At 36.2% G+C, this 19,165-nt stretch overlaps 1 protein-coding gene across 1 annotated transcript; it reads right to left on the reverse strand.

Moving 5' to 3' along the window:
* On the reverse strand, nt 1-19,165 carry LOC149927083 (actin-3-like). The gene is made up of 4 exons (XM_090159436.1): nt 19,102-19,165; nt 1,293-1,423; nt 708-1,194; nt 1-643 (listed from the first exon to the last, which is right to left on the reverse strand). Exons 2-4 carry the CDS (start codon nt 1,416-1,418, stop codon nt 126-128), a joined length of 1,131 nt encoding a protein of 376 aa, XP_090015562.1. The 5' UTR covers nt 1,419-1,423; nt 19,102-19,165; the 3' UTR covers nt 1-125.

Here is a 19,165-nt window from a genome sequence, read left to right on the forward strand (position 1 = left end):
TGATATTAATTTTTTTTATTTTAGTCGTTATTTTAAATTTAAAATAATTAAAACAAAGCGATAGAAGTGGGACTATAAACATCACATTTAAAGTGAAAAAAAGCAGGAGTTGGGTTCGGTTTAGTTTAGAAACATTTTCTGTGGACAATACCTGGGCCCGATTCGTCGTATTCTTGTTTGCTGATCCACATCTGTTGGAAGGTGGACAAGGATGCTAAGATAGAACCTCCGATCCAGACCGAGTATTTTCTTTCTGGTGGGGCGATAATCTTGATCTTCATGGTACTCGGCGCTAAAGCTGTTATTTCCTTCTGCATCCGGTCGGCAATGCCGGGGTACATTGTAGTACCGCCGGACAAGACAGTGTTTGCGTACAGGTCCTTACGGATATCAACGTCGCACTTCATGATAGAATTGTAAGTGGTCTCGTGGATTCCGCTCGATTCCATCCCCAAGAATGAAGGTTGGAAAAGGGCTTCGGGACACCTGAACCTTTCGTTGCCAATGGTTATGACCTGTCCATCAGGAAGTTCGTAGGATTTCTCCAAAGTTGACGAGGAAGCGGCGGTGTTCATTTCCTGCTCAAAGTCGAGGGCGACGTATCCCAATTTCTCCTTTACGTCCCGGACAATTTCTCTCTCGGCTATAAGAAATAACCTTCAGGGTTAATTGACTACATCGAAGCTCATAAAAATCATAGAACTTACCAGTAGTTGTGAAGGAATAGCCTCTTTCGGTGAGAATCTTCATCAAGTAGTCGGTCAAATCGCGTCCAGCCAAGTCAAGACGCAAAATCGCGTGAGGAAGGGCGTAACCTTCGTAGATCGGTACGGTATGGGAGACACCATCGCCGGAATCTAAAACAATACCGGTGGTACGTCCAGATGCGTACAAAGACAGGACGGCCTGGATGGCAACGTACATAGCCGGAGTGTTGAAGGTCTCGAACATAATCTGCGTCATCTTTTCTCGGTTGGCTTTCGGGTTAAGAGGAGCTTCGGTCAGCAGGACCGGGTGTTCTTCGGGGGCGACCCGCAGTTCATTATAGAAGGTGTGATGCCAGATTTTCTCCATATCATCCCAATTCGTTACAATACCGTGTTCAATGGGGTACTTCAAGGTCAGGATACCTCTCTTGCTTTGAGCTTCATCACCTACGTAACTGTCCTTGTTGCCCATGCCAACCATGACACCCTGGAAAATTAAAGAAATATAAACCGCCCAAAATACTCTCGAAGTCTGGTTGAGTTTGATGAATTAGCGTTAGTTATTGAGCGATATAACAATCTTACTTGATGTCTGGGTCTTCCGACGATTGAAGGGAAGACAGCTCGGGGCGCGTCATCGCCGGCGAAACCGGCTTTGCACATTCCTGATCCATTGTCAACGACCAGAGCGGCAACTTCATCGTCACACATGATTTCTGCTTCGCAGGGAAAACTTACAGGTAAATTACTTAATCAAGTCGCTCATAAATCAAATTTACTTATTCAATTTCATTACTCAGATATAACCAACCGATATTAAAAATCCCACAGGTTCTTTACTATAACCAGTGTTCAGGGATTTGGTATCTAGGTAAAAGATAAAAGATACTAGGTAATAGATATTTGTACCTAAGGTTAAAGTATCTAGCGTATCTGTTGATTGTTAGTGGAAAGATACTTTTATCTAGTTCAGCTATAATTATCTAAACGTGCTATACTGTTTATCTTCTGATACGTATTCGAGAGTTATTCGCGTATCGGATATTTCCTCGAACACCTATTAACTTAAAATATAGTACCCAGTAAAAAATGATTTTATCTAAAGGTTAAAATATCTGTATCTAGATAATAGGCAACGTTGGTAAAATACTGCGTATAATAAGGTTAGCTCTTTCGACGGGGTCTGTAGAGAAGCGCTTCAGCGGGTACGTTGGGGGGCTTGGCAACCACCGGCCCACCTTCAGTGACGTCGCTGGTTGACAGGAAACCAGAAACAAGCCGCGGGGAGGGTAGTAGAGCGGGGAGGGTAGTAGAGCGCGAAGAGAGGAGAGACTCGAGAAATCAGTCGAATTCCTAATAAAATAAACCAGAAAAAATGCGGTATAGAAAATAAATACTCGCGGTCGTTTTCCCTTCAATTTTACACTTGATTTTGGCACTTTATATAAATTTCTGTAAGTGTCGTGAACAGCGAAATAAAAGACGCGAACTTTTCCGACATAAAAACCGGTAAACCTTTTTCCTCTTATTTCAAAACAGAACTGGCCGTTAATTTATTTTTACACGCGCAAAATAACACCTTTTTTAAAAGCAACCAAAAACTCACTTTCACGCGCGCGTGCGCTATATAAACATTTGAAAACGAATATAGGTAGATGTACTATACAAAATTACGATGTGTACAACCGAACATTCCGCCCGCCTTGAAATAACGAATTTCAAATGAGATAGTAAAAGTCCGAAAAGTTACATTTGCATACATAAATAACCCTTAGTAAACAGTTTGAATACAATTAAAATCAGTCTAGTGGTAACTGGCATAATTTAACTACGGGTCTTTTCAGTGATTTGTCAGAGGTTCTGACAGTTACGACGCGAACTTGATTGTCTTGTCCTGGATGAAGTTCAGTGATTCTTGCCATTCTCCACTTGGTTGGAGGTAAATCTTCATCTTTGAGCAAGACCAAGTCGCCGACTCGTAGATTCGGTTTTGGTGTAGTCCACTTTGGACGTTGTTGAAGGCGAGAGAGGAATTCATTTCGCCAACGGTTCCAAAAGTGCTGCAGTACTTGTTGGCCCAATTGCCAACGTGACAGGCGGTTGACGTTTTCAGAAGTGAGATCTGGTTCGGGTATTGCGGTGAGCGCATCTCCGATTAGGAAATGTCCAGGTGTCAACGCATTGAAGTCGTTTGGATCCGAGCTTAACGCCGTTAAAGGACGTGAATTTAAGCAAGCTTCGATTTGGCAAAGAAGCGTTTGCATTTCTTCAAAGTTTAGAACCATGGTGCCAAGAACTCGTTTCAGATGATACTTGACGGACTTCACCCCGGCTTCCCAGAGGCCTCCAAAATGTGGCGCTGCAGGCGGGTTGAAGTGCCAATTAATTCCTTCGTCTGCGAGCCATCGTGACACTTGATCGTTGTTGTTTGTAGAGACTATGAATTTGATGAATGTTTTCATCTCTCGATCGGCTCCTGTAAAGTTGGTTCCACAGTCGCTGTAAATGTCGGCGCATTTTCCTCGTCGAGCAACAAAGCGTTTCAATGCTGCCAGAAATGCTTCGGTGGTCATGTCACTGACAAGTTCAAGATGAATTGATCTTGTGGTAAAGCAAGCGAAGACGGCAATGTATCCCTTAAACCTGAGGTGACTTCGTCCCTTCATTAGTTTAAGGGTAAATGGTCCTGCGTAGTCGACTCCACACTTCAAAAATGGCCGAGCAGGATTTACTCTCGCTGGTGGTAAATCGCCCATAAGTTGCTTTACAGTGACTGCCTGCTGTCGTACACATGAAACACATCTTCTGATATGGAAACGTATGGCATCACGAAGACCGACGATCCAATAACGTTTCTGTAAGACAGAAGTTAGTAGTTGAGCACCTCCGTGAAAATGTTTTTCGTGCTCGTGTTGTATTAGAAGTTCTGTTAATTTGCTCTGTCTCGGTAACAGTGCCGGATGCCTTTGTTCGTATGGTAAGTTGGAGTGGCAAAGTCTGCCACCAACTCTAAGAATCCCATCTTGATCGATGTACGGACGCATCGAAAGGATTTTACTTTTCTGTGGTAATTCCTTGTTTTGTTTAAGGCAAGCTATCTCTTCGTTAAAACTGTTGCTTTGGACGACCCGAATCCAATGGGATAGCGCCTTTTCGTTCTCTTCCTTCGATAAAGGTCCAGTAATCCTCAATTCTGTCGCATTTCGCGAATTGAAGACAAAACGTAGAATGTAGGCGGTGATATGAATGAGTTTTTTAAGCGCTGAAAATTTGGAAAGGAGCGTGAAATCCATTTGATGATGTGTTACTAACGAAATAATTCGTCTTTCCTCGGATAAACATTCATTTGGCTCTGAGAGTTCATGTAGTTCTTGCGTTGTTGCGGCGAAAATAAGGCACTGCGGTCCATGCCACCAGAGACCATGATTTCCCAGTTCGCTAGCGGATATTCCTCGAGAAGCGCAATCTGCAGGGTTGCTGTCTCCTGAAATGTGATGCCATTGCGCTCTCGGTAGTTTCTCGTGGATTTCTGACACTCGATTGGCTACGAACGTTTTCCAACGTTGCGGTGGAGCTTTCAACCAAGCTAGGACGATTGTTGAGTCCGACCAGCAATGAACATCAGCTATATCCAATCTCAATGACTCCCTGATCAGTTGAATCAGAGAAGCCAAAAGTAATGCACCAGATAATTCCAGTCTCGGAAGTGTGATTTGTTTGAGCGGAGCGACTCTTGTTTTCGCAGCGATCAGTTGTATTTTGATTTGTCCGTTGTTATTCACCGTCTTCAGGTATACGGCAGCTGCGTACGCTTTCTCCGATGCGTCACAAAATCCATGCAGGCTAATGTCTGTAGCATTAGCTTGCGAAATGTGCCGTTGAACCGTAATGTTTTCAATTTCTGGTAAATCGGTTCGAAACGACCTCCATTTAACTTGAAGTGGTTGGGGAAGTTGCTCATCCCAATTCAATTTTAGCTGCCACATTTCCTGTAACATCAGTTTCGCTCGAACGGTTACTGGTGCCAACAGTCCCAGAGGATCGAATATCCTTGCTGTATCCGAAAGAATCGTACGTTTAGTGATTGAACTTCTTGACGCTGGAGAAGTAACCATAAACGAGAAATTATCAGCCGAAGGAGTCCAATATAGGCCGAGAGTCTTGACTGATTCGTCGTTCTCGATGCATAGTGGCTTTTGTAAATCCTTCATGTTGGCTGGTAGTATATCCAATAATGCAGCTTCATTCGACGCCCATTTCCTTATTTCAAATCCTGCTTGAGATGTAGCTTGAATGATTTCTGACTGAAGTCTTAAAACGTTCTCAATCGTTTCATCGCCTGTCATTAGATCGTCCATGTATAAGTCATTTTGTAAAGCCGAAGATGCCAACGGAAGTGTCTCTTTCACGTCATGGCCGAGTTGCTTCAAGACTTTAGTTGCTAGGTATGGCGCTGATGCGGTTCCATATGTAACCGTTAGCAAACGGTATTCGAGCAAGGGTTCGTGTGAGTTGTTTCGCCAAAAAATTCTTTGAAGATCGGAGTCGTCTGGATGTACTCTAATTTGACGAAACATTTTGGCAAGGTCTGCTTTCATTACAATGCGATGTTGACGAAAGCGAATAAGGAGATTGACCAAATCATCTTGAAGTTTTGGCCCCACTAGCAGATGATCGTTTAGGGAAACTCCAGTTGTAGATTTGGCAGAGGCGTCGAACACCACACGAACTCTCGTGGTGGTACTGTCTTCTTTCAATACCGCATGATGAGGCACGTAGTAAGATGGATTGGTTTCGATTTTTATTTCATTCGAGGGAATGAGTTCCATATGTCCAAGGGCAATGTATTCCCCCATGAACTTGCGGTACTCCTCATAGAGATTCGGGTTAACACGTAGACGTCGTTCTAAGTGAGAGAATCGACGAATTGCCATTTGTTTAGAATTTCCAAGTTTTGGTGCATCGTTTATCTTTGGTAATCGTACAGTGAATCTTCCTGTAGAGTCACGTGTATGTGATTCTTCAAAGTTCTTTTCACATTGAATTTCTGTTGGAGATAGTATTCTTCGAGGCTGGATGTCTTCTAGCTCCCAAAGATGTTTCAAATCTGCTTCCAATGTACAATGGTGGACCTTTATTTTCGAACTTCTTCCGGACATCAGCAATGGACCGGAAACTGCCCATCCGAAAAGAGTATTAAAGGCACCTGGAAGACCTTCTTTCCCCTTGCAAATGCCATCTTGTAAGAGCTCTAGATACACGTCAGCACCTAGTAAAATATCCACTTGTCCAGGGCTATGAAAAGTTGGATCAGCAAGTGTTAAGCCTTTCAAGTGTAGACAATTTCCAGGATCGAACGGACTGTTAGGTAAATAATCCGTGACCTTTTTCAGGACGATTGCCTCGACGATGACCTCCGACGTGTTAATGATATTTGACTGAATATTCACCATGACACTGCCTTGAGAGGTGTTCATTCCGGTTGCTCCAATTCCGTCAACTGAGACGTTGAAACGTGTTCGCTTCAATCTTAGTTTCCTCGTGAATTGTTCCGTGATGAAACTGGCTTGAGAACCCGAGTCCAGAAGCGCTCGGGCTGGATAAAGTTGCTCGTCAAGTCCCTTGACTTGGACCATTGCGGTTACCAAGATAACTTGGGTTGATCCAATTATTTCACGAGATGGGCATGAAACTACACCGGAGGTTGCCTTCGTCTTCGTTAATTCCTTCTCTTGATGTAGAAGTGTGTTATGTCGTGCGTTGCATTTCCTACAATGACCAGATTTGCAGTCATTGCTTTGATGACCGGTTCGTAAGCAATTGAAACACATGGCACTCCTCTTGACCATGTTCCAACGCTCGTCCGAAGATGCATTCAGAAAATTGGTACATTTGTATACAGAGTGTGTTTCGTTGCAAAAGTGACACGTCTCGCTCAGAGCACCATGATGAGCCTTTGTACTCGGTCTCTGATGTAATGGAGGCTTCGACTTGATTGCAGAAGTTGTAGGCGGAGCTGCTGCTAAGGCTCTGGCCCGTTGTTCAAGAAATGTAACGAGATCCTCGAAAGTTGGTCTTTCGGCCCCCCTCAGGGAAAGTTCCCATTGTCGGCGAGATTCTGAATCCAGTTTTTCCTTTACAAGATGAAGTAGTATGGAGTCCCAATGTTGTACTGGTTCTTTGAGAACCTTGAGCGCCCTTATGCATTCGGCGGTGGTATCGATGAGCGTTCGTAAAGCGGATGAAGATTCTTGGATGACGTTAGTTTGACTGAAGATGATGATGATTTCCCGGGTATTGTTGAACCGATTGTTTAAGATATCCCAAGCCAGTAGAGGGAAAGTGAGGTCGACCCGTCAGTCCCAGGTTCAGGTTTAGGTTCGGGATCGAGATCCGGGATTTAAGGGGTGAAATGGGGGTAAAATCATCGAAAAGTCAATGTATTTATGATATTTCTCGCGACGATTTGTTTTCCCGTATATCAACATATTGTGTCCAGGCCAACTTGTTCATTTATCTACGCTTATCTCGAAAGATACTTGAACGTATATCTTATCAAGTTTTATCGTACGGAATAAGTTGAAATGATGTAAAAATTGATAACCTAGGCGGCGCGTGCGCAGATTACCCCGGGGGGACGCGGTTAATTTGAATTGAAGTGTTTTGACGTCATGGAATATTCGTTGTTAAAGTAGAATGGAAATATTTTTAAACTTCATTTTAATATCATTGTAGTACGCTTGACACTTGAACCAATCTCACGAGTATTTCTTAAAACGAATATCTCGATCGCGTTTTATCGTACGAAATAAGTGGAAATTATGTAAGTTGTATGATTGATAACCTAGGCAGGAAGATAGCGCGCGCGTGCGTGGATTACTTGGGAGGCGCGGATTGCCCGGGCGCGCGGTTAATTTGAATTTAAAACATGGATTCCCTCTCCGAAATAATTCATGTACCCAAAATTGGACCGCAAGTTTTTTTTCTTTTTAGGGGAATCTCTATGGGAGTTTAACATTACAATAAAGCTAATAGGTCCAGTTTGGGGTACTTTTGGTCCGAAATGGGGTACATAGGGCCGAAAATGGTGACTTTGGTCGTTTTTAGGGTACTTTTGGTCTAATTTGGTCCATTTTTGGGTACATCAGAAAAGCAGTTGGAAAAACGAAGAGCCCTTTTTTTTTTCTTCCACCCATCTCCAAACCCCAAAAATTTATTGCTTTAATTTATTTATCGCTTCCGTAGGTATAAAATAAGATAAAAACCACTTACCTATATTTTAATTACGGTAAATTAAAAATACTTAATTAGTGTACTAAGTTACGTTTAAAAGAACCTTTTGTAACAATTCCAATATGTAAATATAGGTAAGAGACAAGGCTACCATCTATAGAAGCGTTTTACAGTTCATTTAAAAATCTATTTTTTTTTAAATCATCATCTCGTTCGTAATTGCCTTTCTATCTCTTCAATTTTAAAAGTATCCTAATTAATTCTATATTTTTAACATTAACAAGTCTCCAAATTATACCAACTTTTAACCAATTTTCCCCAATTATACTAATTTTTAACAGAATTTCCTAGATTATTCTAATTTTACCATAAGCCAACTTAATTTCAAAACTATTGTCTATTTATGAAAATTGAGCTTTGTACGTATTTTGAATCGTTTCATTTTTATCCCTAAAATGGGTGATTTGTAGGAAATTTATATTATTTTTATTGGCTTTACGATATTTCAAGTTAATTTATAAAATTTATAAATGAGTTTAATTAAATTAATAATTAAGTTTCGTTCGTATATTGAATCGGTATTTATTTATAATAATTTTTTCACCTAGATTAATTTTTTATCCCCCACACTCTCGATCTAGCTCCCTACTATACGTGTCCATTTATAATATCAAAATTGAACCGTCATGAATAATCCATATAAACGTAAAAGACGCGGGCGTCTTGAAGTCCAAGTTTCGTTTCCACTGAAATAGAAACAACAAGAGGAAAGGCTCTTTCTGGTGACCTAACATTTAACATTGCTGGACGTTTTATATTTATTGTGTTCTGTTACTTATAGTCATATGGATTTCCATTCATTCGAGGAAGTTAGTGAAATAGTGGAAGAGTATAATAGGACGTGGTTAGATATGCAAGAAATAAAAGAACATTTGGACGAAATGGAAAAGCATTTAAAAAAGTGGGAATTGAAGTTAGAAGAAGCTTGTCAAAGGGAAATTGTACTGAGAAATAAAGTTAAAGATATAAAAACAAATACAATTGGATTGAAAATATTGCAAGATAGTTGGAAGGGAGCAGAGAAGTAAAGGGATAATATTGTATGTCATTGATTGGCTTAAGAACTGTTAAATAAAATATAAAATAAAATATGAAATAAAATAAAATATAAAATAAAATAAAATATGAAATAAAATAAAATATGAAATAAAATAAAATATGAAATAAAATAAAATGTAAGTAGGAATACTCGGTGATAATTCTTAACTTTGTCTTAATGTATGCATTTTATAGGAATTGTTCATTTCCTGTGTCTGCTGACAAAGGGTTAATCGTTTATTTTATAAATTAATTTATTAAATTTAAAAAATATATATAAATATAATAAAAAGTAAATTACATAAATCCATCGGAATTGATTTGCGGGTGTTCGGGGATTTGATAAACATCGTTAACATTTCTTATTGGACGAGGGTACGTACGTTATAATGCTATATAAAAATAATTTTTATCGGTACTCAAAAATTAAAAAACGAAAAATCAAAAAAATTACTTACTTCAACCTTTCTCCCAGTTATTAGTTTCGTTTTAAACTTGGTTTACGTTTTAGTTTTACTTTGCTATTCTAGAAAATTCCAAAATTCCTTTAGAGTTTATCAGTAAAACCACTTACTTTAAGTATTTTTTTTTTAATTAGTTCGGTCTAATAGTAGATTACGCACCTATAACCCATGATGTTTTCATTTAAATTCAAATTATAACGAATTGAAAGTTTGAAGAAAATATTAATTTAGTTTGTAAATGAAATCCTTTTATAGTACTCTGAAGGGCTCTTAATACGTTTTGAACTTCCAAAATAAATTAATGTACTAAGTTACGTTTAAAAGAACCTTTTGTAACAATTCCAATATATAAAAAACCGTGATAAATAGTAAAACCCACTTATTTTTCAATTAATACATTTCAGATACACAAATTAATTAAATAAAAGTATTTAAATAAGAATTGCTTCACTAAATTATGCATTTGCACTTTAAATAATACCTGATTTTGAAATTATATTAGAATAATTATATTGTTAAACTTCTTTCATTTTTAAAAATCTAGTAGAAAATGAAAGATATTTTAATTAAAACATTTCTTAATTTCTTTATTACCTAAAAATATTTACAATATTTACAAATTTTTATATTGTTTAACTTCTTTCATTTTTAAAAATGTAATTGCTTGACTTAAATAAAGCGTGAAAATTATTAGTTTCAAATGATATTTACAAATATTATCAACTCTAAAGTCCATTTTTCAGGTATTAGTAAGTATTTCATACAAACTAACTTCTAAAATATATATTTAGTTCGTAAACAAAATTCTTTTAAATTACTTTGAAGGACTCTTTATACGTTTTGAACTTGAATAATATTAAAAACAATAATCTAAGATACCCTTTAAAGTTAAATTCCTTTAGTTTATCAGTAAAACCACTTACTTTAAGTATTTTTTTTTAATCCGTTCGGTCTAATAGTAGATTACGCACCTATAATCCATGATGTTTTCATTTACCTTTTATAGTACTCTGAAGGGCTCTTAATACGTTTTGAACTTCCAAAATAAATTAATGTACTAAGTTACGTTTAAAAGAACCTTTTGTAACAATTCCAATATATATATATATATATATATATATATATATATAAAACCGTGATAAATAGTAAAACCCACTTATTTTTCAATAAATACATTTCAGATACACAAATTAATTAAATAAAAGTATTTAAATAAGAATTGCTTCACTAAATTATGCATTTGTACTTTAAATAATACCTGATTTTGAAATTATATTAGAATAATTATATTGTTAAACTTCTTTCATTTTTAAAAATGTAGTAGAAAATGAAAGATATTTTAATTAAAACATTTCTTAATTTCTTTATTTCCTAAAAATATTTACAATATTTACAAATTTTTATATTGTTTAACTTCTTTCATTTTTAAAAATGTAATTGCTTGACTTAAATAAAGCGTGAAAATTATTAGTTTCAAATGATATTTACAAATCTTATCAACTCTAAAGTCTGTTTGTTTTTGTTAAAAAATAGGCTTGTTCACTTTCGATTATTTAAACATTTAACAATTTTTATTTAACTATTGGTTATTTAAATAAATACCACTTTTATTCAATTATTCACAATTAAATAAGTTAAAATGATATTCTTTTTACCAACGTTTTTTAAATAAATCGGAAAATTTGTGGATAAAAATTAATCGACTGCCGAACAAAAAAAGCAATTCTAATTTAAATGCGTATATTTAAATAGGAAAAAATGAACGATTCGATCGGAGGCATATCATTAATTTAACGTATTGAACGTAGAGTAAGAGGCTTTTGTAGTAATTACTACCTATATTTGCATTTCAGAAATCTATTTTAACATATTGAACGCCAAGAAAAGAGGCTTTTGTAGTATTTACTACCTATATTTGCATTTCAGAAATCTATTTTAACATATTGAGCGCCAAGAAAAGAGGCTTTTGTAGTATTTACTACCCATATTTACATATTGGAATGTAATTTAACGTATTGAAGGTAGAGTATAGAGATTTTGTAGTATTTACTACCTACATTTGCATTTCAGAAATCTTTTTTAACATATTGAACGCCAAGAAAAGAGGCTTTTGTAGTATTTTTCCTCCTATATTTACATATTGGAATGTAATTTAACGTATTGAAGGTAAAGTATAGAGATTTTGTAGTATTTTACTACCTATATTGGCATTTCGGAAGTATATTTTAACGTGTTGAATGTAGAGTATAGAGAGTGTTGTAGTATTTTTCTTCCTACGTGACTACACCGGAAACGTCTCTGTGTTATTCGCTTTAGTAATCAAGCCGACTCTGAACATATGTTTTACTCTTTATTCTACGAGGTTTAAACATACACCATTTCAGTACATTCTTAACTTATTCCATACGCTATTTAAAACACATGCGATAAAGATAACGAGGAAACAAGTTAACTCTGAATATATATGTTATGCTCTATACGTGAAGGATGTTGTAAGCTTAAATTCATAATGGTTAATGTGTAGTATTTTTCTACCTTTTTACATTTTATAGTATTTCTTTATCTATATTTGTGTATCGGAAATGTATTTTAACGTATCGAACGTAGAGTAATTTTTTTTTTTTATATTTTCTTTATATATTTGCGTATCAGAGTTGTGTGTTGTCGTATTAAAAGAAGAAAAAGGAACTTTTCATAGTGTTATTCTACCTATTTACATATCGGAAATGTATTTATATTTTACCGTATTTAAAATATAGGTAATTGTTTTTATTGGCTTGACTTAAATAAAGCGTGAAAGTTATTAGTTTCAAAATGATATTTACAAATCTTATCCACACAAATTTAATTTAATTTTAATTTTAGTAATAAAAGCGAATTGAAAGTTTGAAGAAAATATGAATAAAGTTATAAATAAATACCGATTCAATATACGAACAAAACTTAATTATTAATTTAATTAAACTCATTTATAAATTTTATAAATTAACTTGAAATATCGTAAAGCCAATAAAAATAATATAAATTTCCTACAAATCACCCATTTTAGGGATAAAAATGAAACGATTCAAAATACGTACAAAACTCAATTTTCATAAATAGACAATAGTTTTGAAATGAAGTTGGCTTATGGTAAAATTACAAACTAAATTAATATTTTCTTCAAACTTTCAATTCGTTATAATTTGAATTTAAATGAAAACATCATGGATTATAGGTGCGTAATCTACTATTAGATCGAACTAATAAAAAAAAATAAGTAAGTGGTTTTACTGATAAACTCTAAAGGAATTTTGGAATTTTCTAGAATAGCAAAGTAAAACTAAAACGTAAACCAAGTTTAAAACGAAACTAATAACTGGGAGAAAGGTTGAAGTAAGTAATTTTTTGATTTTTCGTTAAGAATTATCACCGAGTATTCCTACTTACATTTTATTTTATTTCATATTTTATTTTATATTTTATTTTATTTCATATTTTATTTTATATTTTATTTAACAGTTCTTAAGCCAATCAATGACATACAATATTATCCCTTTACTTCTCTGCTCCCTTCCAACTATCTTGCAATATTTTCAATCCAATTGTATTTGTTTTTATATCTTTAACTTTATTTCTCAGTACAATTTCCCTTTGACAAGCTTCTTCTAACTTCAATTCCCACTTTTTTAAATGCTTTTCCATTTCGTCCAAATGTTCTTTTATTTCTTGCATATCTAACCACGTCCTATTATACTCTTCCACTATTTCACTAACTTCCTCGAATGAATGGAAATCCATATGACTATAAGTAACAGAACACAATAAATATAAAACGTCCAGCAATGTTAAATGTTAGGTCACCAGAAAGAGCCTTTCCTCTTGTTGCTTCTATTTCAGTGGAAACGAAACTTGGACTTCAAGACGCCCGCGTCTTTTACGTTTATATGGATTATTCATGACGGTTCAATTTTGATATTATAAATGGACACGTATAGTAGGGAGCTAGATCGAGAGTGTGGGGGATAAAAAATTAATCTAGGTGAAAAAATTATTATAAATAAATACCGATTCAATATACGAACGAAACTTAATTATTAATTTAATTAAACTCATTTATAAATTTTATAAATTAACTTGAAATATCGTAAAGCCAATAAAAATAATATAAATTTCCTACAAATCACCCATTTTAGGGATAAAAATGAAACGATTCAAAATACGTACAAAGCTCAATTTTCATAAATAGACAATAGTTTTGAAATTAAGTTGGCTTATGGTAAAATTAGAATAATCTAGGAAATTCTGTTAAAAATTAGTATAATTGGGGAAAATTGGTTAAAAGTTGGTATAATTTGGAGACTTGTTAATGTTAAAAATATAGAATTAATTAGGATACTTTTAAAATTGAAGAGATAGAAAGGCAATTACAAACGAGATGATGATTTAAAAAAAAATAGATTTTTAAATGAACTGTAAAACGCTTCTATAGATGGTAGCCTTGTCTCTTACCTATATTTACATATTGGAATTGTTACAAAAGGTTCTTTTAAACGTAACTTAGTACACTAATTAAGTATTTTTAATTTACCGTAATTAAAATATAGGTAAGTGGTTTTTATCTTATTTTATACCTACGGAAGCGATAAATAAATTAAAGCAATAAATTTTTGGGGTTTGGAGATGGGTGGAAGAAAAAAAAAAGGGCTCTTCGTTTTTCCAACTGCTTTTCTGATGTACCCAAAAATGGACCAAATTAGACCAAAAGTACCCTAAAAACGACCAAAGTCACCATTTTCGGCCCTATGTACCCCATTTCGGACCAAAAGTACCCCAAACTGGACCTATTAGCTTTATTGTAATGTTAAACTCCCATAGAGATTCCCCTAAAAAGAAAAAAAACTTGCGGTCCAATTTTGGGTACATGAATTATTTCGGAGAGGGAATCCATGTTTTAAATTCAAATTAACCGCGCGCCCGGGCAATCCGCGCCTCCCAAGTAATCCACGCACGCGCGCGCTATCTTCCTGCCTAGGTTATCAATCATACAACTTACATAATTTCCACTTATTTCGTACGATAAAACGCGATCGAGATATTCGTTTTAAGAAATACTCGTGAGATTGGTTCAAGTGTCAAGCGTACTACAATGATATTAAAATGAAGTTTAAAAATATTTCCATTCTACTTTAACAACGAATATTCCATGACGTCAAAACACTTCAATTCAAATGAACCGCGTCCCCCCTGGGGTAATCTGCGCACGCGCCGCCTAGGTTATCAATTTTTACATCATTTCAACTTATTCCGTACGATAAAACTTGATAAGATATACGTTCAAGTATCTTTCGAGATAAGCGTAGATAAATGAACAAGTTGGCCTGGACACAATATGTTGATATACGGGAAAACAAATCGTCGCGAGAAATATCATAAATACATTGACTTTTCGATGATTTTACCCCCATTTCACCCCTTAAATCCCGGATCTCGATCCCGAACCTAAACCTGAACCTGGGACTGACGGGTCGACCTCACTTTCCTTCTACTCAAGCCTCCAGATAGTTAGCGTCAGTTACCGGAATAGATTGAACTAGGAGCGCTGCTTCGTTTCGTAATGATGACTTCAAATACTGAAACTTCTGAGCTCCGGTGAGCGATTCGTTGTTGTGTACGGTGGCCGTGAAGAGATCATGAAATGGAAGCCAATCGACGTAACCACCGCTGAATGATGGAAGTTCCAGCTTAGGTAAACGTACATCACTAGCTGGTCTGACTTGTCTCACTGGAATGTTTGCTGCTCTTTCATTTGATTCAGTGACGAGTAGGATTGTCAGATCTTCGAGTCGAGCGACTAGAGGGTTGTATTCATCTTCGTGATCCGCGAAGTCGTCGTCGTCGGGATCGATATTTGCAACTACGGCATCGTGAACCTCATCCAAGTCTTTCGATAGTTTTTCCACCTTGTCTACATACAGCTTCAAGCCAACGTCAGATAGATTCGTTGCTGTTTGACCCACCGCATTTTCAATCCTGGTGATCTGTCCCTTGATAGCTGCTCTTCTTCTCACCAGTACATCCATGATGACTTATGTTGATTCGTTTACGATCGGGATATGATCGATGGTTTAAACGGTTTCCAACGGAGAATCCACGCTAATTTTCACTGTCTCTCACGGAAAGATAGCCGATTCGATGATTAGTTGAGGAACATAATCAAGTTGACGAATGTATCCGGCTCGACGGACCAAAAAATGTCGTGAACAGCGAAATAAAAGACGCGAACTTTTCCGACATAAAAACCGGTAAACCTTTTTCCTCTTATTTCAAAACAGAACTGGCCGTTAATTTATTTTTACACGCGCAAAATAACACCTTTTTTAACAGCAACCAAAAACTCACTTTCACGCGCGCGTGCGCTATATAAACATTTGAAAACGAATATAGGTAGATGTACTATACAAAATTACGATGTGTACAACCGAACAGTAAGTATTATATTCTCTAAATTATTAAAACTTTCAGTATTAGCTGACATTAAACCCAGAACTTTTATAACCTTATAGCATAGGGCCTAGGCCTAATATAATTATAAATTAATAGTGAAATTGTAAAAGTGATAGTTTTAAGGTAAAGTTGGAAAGGAAATTAAGATTTAAATTTTTATCAATAACCTAACTAATGAACGTATGCCATTATTTTCAAAATATTTAAGAGAGATTGTTTTTTGTTATTTAAAAATGAGAACTAGAATTAAATATTTAAATTCAAAAAGTATTACTGAGGCCCAAGACAGGAAAAAAGATAACAAAACTAAAAAATTAAGTAGTTAAGTTTAAAAAATAAGCTGCCTTTTTGTTCAGTTGACAGATTTAAACGGAACAATATAATCCTTTTTTGATGAATTTCAAAATGTGCCTTTTCAATATTAAAATGTTCCTATTTTTTATTTTAATAAAAGTGTTATTAAAAAATATTGTTCTTTCTTCTGACAACCGACCACAATAATTGAAAAACCCAAAAATAATTCCAAAGTATTTATATTCTTTCACATTCTCCCAAGATTATGCAATTTGACCACATTTTTGCACAGATTTTTTTTACCCATGACAGACAAACTACACGGTAATTATTAGACACCCTACTCTCCGTGTCTACGGGAAAACCGTCAACCAGGTACGTCACTCGCGCGGTAGAAAGAGAGCTAGCGAGTTTTCTCAAAAGGAACGCCGGGCAAAAATGCGAATGCGCTCCCCTTGGATAATAGGTACAGTTTAGATATACAAAACGATTCCTATGTACTGTGAGTAGCAACACGAAATTTAACAGAACATTTCAAAGAAGAGCAGGCATAGACCGAATATCAACAAAGCTAACTCAAGACGTTAAATCGACCGATAGGTAGATTCAGAAAGCCAGTGGGTGAGAATTTGCGTGAAGTGAAGTCCAACTTCCCCCCTCAGGCCCAGAATTAGAGAGTGCAGGGCCCTAAGTAGTTAGAAGAGGCCCCTTCTCTCAACGCAATTGAAGGAAAAAAGAGGGGGCGAACCAATAAGTGCTGCTAAGGACGGGGGGAACCAAAAACCCCCACTAAGTGCGGGTACCAATAAGTGTCGCTAACTGCGGGATCCGAAAACATGTCGCTAAGTGCGGGCAAGTGGCGTAGACCAGGGGGGTTCCGGGTCCAGACTTCGGCTACCCCTCTTGAAGGATTTATGCTGGCCCCCAATAAGTGCCGCTGAGTGCGGCGCTCTAGGCGGTCGCCTTTGTCGCCATGCCCTAGCGCCGACCACTTCGTCGTCTTCCTTTATGATAGGATAGTATTGGAAAGATGGAGAAACACTGAACTCAGCGGTAGTCACCATACTTACCGTATTAATAGTACCGACACATTTATGCGAAATACTAATTAAAGTGTTGGTTGCACGAAAAATCGATAGTAATAAAAACGAATGACTGCGGGCTTGTTTTGAAGCCCAGGCCGTTCTCTTTACAAAATTGTCATTGTCGAAACAAATTTCCAAGCCTAAGTGTATTAACTTTGAGTCCGAAACTGACCTTTTTCGCTCCCCAAAATCCTGAAATTTTCGGCGAATTTCTCTCCTCCGTAGCACGAGCAATTTGGGACAAATCAAAGCTGTAGTTTTATTCCTAAAATAGAAGGAACTGAAGTGGAGGGATTCTGTTTACTTATAGAAGTTTTCAAACCAGAGGTTTTTAATCATAATAATAGGCTTATTATCGAAATAAAAATTTTTTTACACGCGCGCTTAAGACGAATTTACAAGGAGCCTTCGGTTTCATATCATTTTTCTACTACCTAGGCTTGTGTATGCCTATTTCAATTACTACTGCGTAGGACTTTTTCCTGGGTGTTAAATCAACCTGCTTTTAATCCCAGATGTAAAGAAATGTATTACAGACAATTAGCCAATGATGGGCTTCGCATTTTCTGACGTCATGGGTGCCGAGAAAGTCTTCAAATTCGCCGAAAAACTCGATTTTCACCATTTCGACTTCTTTTTATAATAATTCAAAGGCCACTAAACCGATTTTGACGAAATTTTCTGTACTTGCTATAAAATGTTTGGTCTTTCTAATGAATCATTAATTAGCCATAGCTAAAATTTCGTGCAACCAACACTTTAAATTACATTCATGACGACAAACGACGATGTCCGTCATGTTAAGAGTAGGTGTTTCTTTTAAAGTCTGACCAGGGGTGGATTGGACCGGTGGGCTGGTGGGCGTTATCTCACGGGGCCTCAACCAAAATTACCCTTTAGTTCGACTGGGGACCGCTTGAAAAGTGATTTTTTGGGGGCCGCAAGCCTACAGTACCCACTTCACGAAAAAGGCACCTGTCCGCCCCTGAGTCTGACTCTTGCGCTACAAACGGTAATAATGCTCAGTGTTTCTCTCAGAAACGTTTCCTCGGGGGAATGTAACTAGGCTCAGGGTGGTTTTTACCAGACAAACGTGTGTGTGATGTCCATTGGCAAGCTCTTAACGCCAAGAGATGCCTAAAAGAAACCCAGATAATGCTTATTCAAACTAAAAACATAATTACGTTCGTTTTCACTCTTTGTACCTGGTATATTTTTTTTATCGATGTATTAAAATAAAACTACCAAAACAAGAAAGATACAGATAAGAAACGTCACAGATATAGCCCCTCAAAAAAGATAAAAACCAAAGGGCAATAACTTAGATACATAAGATACATTCTTTGCCCACAGATCTACGGAAAAAAAGGTATGTGTAAGAGATTTATATTTATCTGTGTTCGCCTGAAAAAAGTTAGTTTCTTTTACCCACAATAGTAACTTGTATCTAAAAAAAAGTACCTAAACACGTAGCTAGATCCGTATATCTAGATATCGCTGAACACTGACTATAACCGTCATATAAATAAAATAACTAATGTTTCCTTAAATTTACTTAGTTTAAACGAAGCTCGCCAACTTAAACCAGGCGGAAACAGCAGTTAATCCAAAATCGATACACGCTAAACGCTTAAACAATAAGCTGAGAATCATAAGTACAAGTTGTAATTTTTGTATTATTAGTCAAAACTGACGTAAAACCACCCAAAAAATATAATAAAATTTCTAACTTACATGAATTGAATTTTCTTGGAAAATGAGAAAACTTGGGACACGGAGAAGTCGACTTACACCGCTA

This window comes from Leiobunum rupestre, chromosome 9 (genome assembly GCF_980474605.1).
Source record: "Leiobunum rupestre chromosome 9, qqLeiRupe1.1.hap1, whole genome shotgun sequence".
Lineage (NCBI taxonomy): Eukaryota > Metazoa > Arthropoda > Arachnida > Opiliones > Sclerosomatidae > Leiobunum > Leiobunum rupestre.

What these genes read in the sequence shown, in the direction of transcription:
- LOC149927083 (XM_090159436.1), bottom strand. Translation starts at nt 1,418, where the DNA reads ATGTGTGACGATGAAGTTGCCGCTCTGGTCGTTGACAATGGATCAGGA. An exon ending in TCGGAAGACCCAGACATCAA is followed by an intron (nt 1,195 to 1,292) that starts GTAAGATTGTTA and finishes TTAATTTTCCAG; the next exon opens with GGTGTCATGGTTGGCATGGG. An exon ending in CTATTCCTTCACAACTACTG is followed by an intron (nt 644 to 707) that starts GTAAGTTCTATG and finishes TATTTCTTATAG; the next exon opens with CCGAGAGAGAAATTGTCCGG.